Here is a 4,449-nt window from a genome sequence, read left to right on the forward strand (position 1 = left end):
TTAAGTCAAAACTTAGTTATGGATAGCTGTAAAAGCAGCTTCCAGAAATGTCTATTCGAAATCATTAATCAGCCAACTCTTCCTTTTCTTCAAGTCATTTTATGTAAATCATTCAATACCATGTCTTGAAATTTTGCAGATGCATCATTACATTTCAATAAAGAATTGGAGAAGGTTGCAATTGTTATTAGAGCAAGTGCACCAATAGAGAATAAGAAAAGGTAAAATATATATGGGTGTGGTATTTTCAAATGCTATTAATAATAATATTCCCGTATCCATGAATAAGCAGTTTTACCAAGAAGAACATTTTGTATGAACTGTGAAAAACACTGAAATCATAAAGAAATTTGTACTTGAACAATGGAAGAAAATGAGCAGAAACCTTGGACATGATTCTCAGAAGGAGCTGCTTATAGTAAGGAGAACTAGGGAGCTATTTCAAGTCTGGGCTCAAAGCAAAAGCCAGTAAAAAGCTGCAGCGGGAATCGTTTTGTCACAGGGCACTTCTGAGACCATTTCCATTGTTTATGGTTGGTGTCAAATATGAGAAGCGCCGGAGCTCCATAACTCTGAATGTATATCAGATCATCTGCACCACTGCTGGCAAAAACATCATCAAACTCTCCAAAGCCTTGGAAGAATTTGTGGGGCATTCGAGCAATTTCTTCCCACGTCTTATCATTTAGAAGCCAAATACCAATTCCTTTTATAATGTCAGGTCGATCGGGTTTGCCAATTCCTCCCACCATTACAAGTTTCTCCTTCAGATTCATCAGACGGCCACAGGTTAGAGAACAAGGTACTGGAATAAAGCTCTTTGTCAAGCTACCTTGAGAAGAACGGTTAGACATGTTATATGCAATCAGGGCATGACGATTTTCCGGTTGGCCACCCCCAGTTGAATAAACTAGAAAGTATAGCATCCCATTGCATATAACACTCTCATCACCACCTCTCCACCCCATCAAAACTTCAGTTACAGTCGTCACCCAGGTTCTGTTTACTGAATTGTATACGTGAATCGAGATATCCCACTGGAAAAAGTTCTCGGGAACTTGTTTAGATTTTACAATTGCCACAGAATAAATGTGAGATTCCCTGTTCACTGAGATTGCTAATGCACTGTAATCAGAAAATTTCAAACCAGGAGGCTCCTCCAGCTTTTTGTAGGTCTTGGTGATTGGGTTGCAGATGCATAATTCACTTCTGCTGTCATTGTCCATGAAGCAGACCATGCCAATCGATGAAGCAATGAACCAATTTGATGTTCCAATGCATGGAAGTTCAATGTTATACCATTTACGAAAAACGGGATCAAAAGCATAACCAATTGGTTCATCAGAGCTTGTAAACATAAAGTACCATGGTTTCTGCGGTAGAACGTGTGAAAGGTTCCATAAAAACCTCTCTGAATTAACAATTTCATGCCATCTCTTAGACACACAACCAGCTCTAAAAATGCTTGCAACAGGTAGATAGGCTAGGATTCGTTCCAACAAATCATCAGGCAAAATGACATCCAAAGAAACAGCACTTGCATCTTTCTCACCTTCCTCACCAACTTCTAAAAATGAATCAAACACTCCATTCTCCCTCTGTCTGTCATCATAGTGACTTATCCAAGATGTTTCTCCCGCCATAGGAGTTGTGAGGAAAGACCTAGTGAGTATAATAAAGCACAAAAGGAAAAAGAGATGATTATTAAAGCTTCCTAAAATCAAATAGAAAAGAGCACGTGGATTTTTTCATCTAAGGATATACTAGATCTTGGAAACATGCATCCTACTTAAAAATTGGACAAGGTGAAACACTTATGGCTTATGGACAAAGTCAATGCCTTTTAGATCATCCAATCAACAATACCACAGTACGATAACATACAAAAGCAAGGTAGTAAAAATCAGGAATTTAATTTAAATTGAGAAGGCAGATAAAATTCCCAAATTGACCTGTAGGATTTTACAAAAATTCATAATGCATATCACATAAATGTCAGGCATCATATTCGTTAGTTATAACCCATAATATAGTAAAAAAACTTAACAATTCCAAAACACAAGTAAACAACTCATCAAATGGCATAAACTTAATCACCAAAACCAATTCTCTAATTCTAGAATCTAGATGTCTTTTTTAAGTTATGTCACATTGTAATCATGAGGATCCACCATTTTTTATCCTCGTATTCAACACCCTCTGCACTTCAAAATTGTGAACAAGGTAACAGAATGAAAGGTTAGTGTGTAGCTGTGTTGCTAGGAATTTAACTAAAAAGAAATAGTAAGAGAGGGTTAGCACTTTTGAGATTGAAATTGAGATTTGAAAAGGAATTTCATTTAGATTGAATTGCTGACAGGGATGAAAATCATGACGCGGTGGAATTCTACAATACGAATCTGGATTTAAAATACAATGTATAGAAGATCAAATGCAAAATAGAAAATCAAAAAAATTTTGCCTTCCCAGAACAAGTAATCAAAGGATCCTGGAAACACAAGAAGAAGGGCAGAAGATGATGGCAGCAAGAGGATTCATGTCCTTTTAATAAATCAAGTACTGCCAAAGGAGAGGAGCAGTTGAAGGGACAGATGGCCATCAACTATCCTCCTATTCTGTAATTTAGAAATTCACATGGTAAAGATGTACATCAGTTACTACAGTACAAAAATCTGGTATGTTTTTACATGCTACGACTCAAGAACTTACAACAGAAAATTATGACTAAATGCAAATCATTATATCAAATCCCAAACTAAGAAAACTACTTCAAATTATTTCATCTTTGGAAAATAAAATTGTGAATAAATTGAATAAAAGTAGTTGTTAGCTGCAATCTACATAAGCAAACCTAGCCGGGTAAAGCAAAGCAAAATACTGGATGAAATGGGAGAAATTAAGAAAGTATAACAAGTTTCAAAAAAACCTAACTTCATATATTGCTACTATGTTCAGCTCCCAGAAATAATAAATTACACTCTGTAAGCACACTCAAAATCCCCATGCTTCCCAGATTATCTCAGAGATTACTATGGACTCATATGAACAACATGCGTGATACAAAGGAGAAATTCTATCAAACAGAAAAATACCAAAATTTCAACCAATGCAATGAATCCTCAAAATCGAAATACCTAAGAGGCTGAACAAGCATTTATCAGAAAGAGAAAACGATGGTAAAGCCAACATTTTTAACAGCAACTCTGCCAAAGACAGCCCGTTGATCGAAAATCAAAATCTTTTCTCCACAAAAACAACATTGAATACAAAACAACTCTCCATAACCATCAAGCCCTAAGAAGGGGTTGTTGGCAAGAGAAAAACTAATAAAGAACAAGGGTTGGGATGGAAATCAAATGGCGAAAATACCCATAAAAGATAACTCGAGAACCCTCCTCGATCCTGACAAAACTGAGAATAAAAGATAACCCGAGCTGATATCAAATTATTGAAACACAGACAGATCAACAAATACAGAGACGCATCAAGAGAAGATAAAAAAAAAAAAAAAAAAATCAGTTTTTTTTTTCATTTTTCTTTAAATAAAACAAAAAAGAGAACATTTTGAGAATTAGTAGCCGAAACCCATTACCTGGTTTGAAATAGTCGAACAGTGTGAGAGGTTGAATGAGGCACAGCACAGCACAGCACACTACAGCAGCGGGTTTGTGAGAAAGAGAAAAAAATGGTGGCGCAATTGAAGGGATTGAGTAAGAGATGAAGGTGAGTTTTCCTTCAAATGGGAGAACAGAGAAATGGGTTGCTCTAGATTTAGTTGATAAACAAGGCCAAGCAACAGCCAACACATTGAACCCAAGACACACAACACACCACTCGAGAGAGAAAGAGAAAGAGAAAGACAAGTGTTTTATTTATTTATATTATATGTTTGCCTTCTTTTTCGTTTCTTTTTTGATACGACAAAAACGACAGGCAGGTAATGAAGTGAGCAAGAGGTTTCTCTATATACTCTATGCACTATAGGAATATGAATGCTGCTTGCTTTTCTTTTCTGCCAGAGAGAGAGAGAGAGAGGCGCGTGATGGCGCGTGTCTCTTCTTTTAATTCTTCCATTACACAATGGTTGAAGGGTTGAGTTTAGCGGTTTCGTAATTAATAGCCCATTACTATTATTTATTTAAATTTAGTCAATTAAATTGATAAAGTACTGCTTGGGTTACTCTTACATACGACATAAATATAATTAACAATTTAAACTTAATTTTGAAAAATTTGTGAGTTTAATTACAAATCTATTGTATATTTTTAGCGTAATACAAAAGTTTTAGTATTAAAGTGTTATTTGTTTTAATGTTAATATTTTAGACGTAACGATGAACTCGCGTAACTGTTCCGATATTACCATCTATTATTTAGGTTTCTAGTTTTTGACATTAATATCTCTTTCTCTCTTTACATTTTTAACTTTATCATCCATTCTGGTAAGAA

The 4,449-nt window shown here is 35.4% G+C and overlaps 1 protein-coding gene across 4 annotated transcripts; it reads right to left on the reverse strand.

Moving 5' to 3' along the window:
• Positions 1-205: 205 nt before the first annotated feature.
• On the reverse strand, positions 206-4,111 carry LOC106754165 (F-box/kelch-repeat protein At3g61590). Of its 4 annotated transcripts, XM_014636155.2 has the most exons (3): positions 3,593-3,970; positions 3,370-3,411; positions 206-1,662 (listed from the first exon to the last, which is right to left on the reverse strand). In XM_014636155.2, exon 3 carries the CDS (start codon positions 1,641-1,643, stop codon positions 429-431), a length of 1,215 nt encoding a protein of 404 aa, XP_014491641.1. In that variant the 5' UTR covers positions 1,644-1,662; positions 3,370-3,411; positions 3,593-3,970; the 3' UTR covers positions 206-428. The 4 variants fall into 4 exon arrangements, 3 of the variants coding, with proteins under 3 accessions (XP_014491641.1, XP_014491639.1, XP_022633529.1); XM_014636153.2 differs by lacking the exon at positions 3,370-3,411 and having other exon boundaries at positions 3,593-3,966; XM_022777808.1 differs by lacking the exons at positions 3,370-3,411; positions 3,593-3,970 and adding an exon at positions 3,135-3,357.
• Positions 4,112-4,449: the final 338 nt, after the last annotated feature.

The sequence above is a fragment of the Vigna radiata genome, unplaced genomic scaffold (genome assembly GCF_000741045.1).
Source record: "Vigna radiata var. radiata cultivar VC1973A unplaced genomic scaffold, Vradiata_ver6 scaffold_83, whole genome shotgun sequence".
Taxonomy (NCBI): domain Eukaryota; kingdom Viridiplantae; phylum Streptophyta; class Magnoliopsida; order Fabales; family Fabaceae; genus Vigna; species Vigna radiata.

Excerpts from the sequence above, each read along its gene's own strand:
- LOC106754165 (XM_022777808.1), bottom strand. The coding sequence starts at position 3,154 with ATGCTTGTTCAGCCTCTTAG. Across the intron at positions 1,663-3,134 it reads ATGCTTGTTCAGCCTCTTAG|GTCTTTCCTCACAACTCCTA; the intron begins GTATTTCGATTT and ends TATACTCACTAG.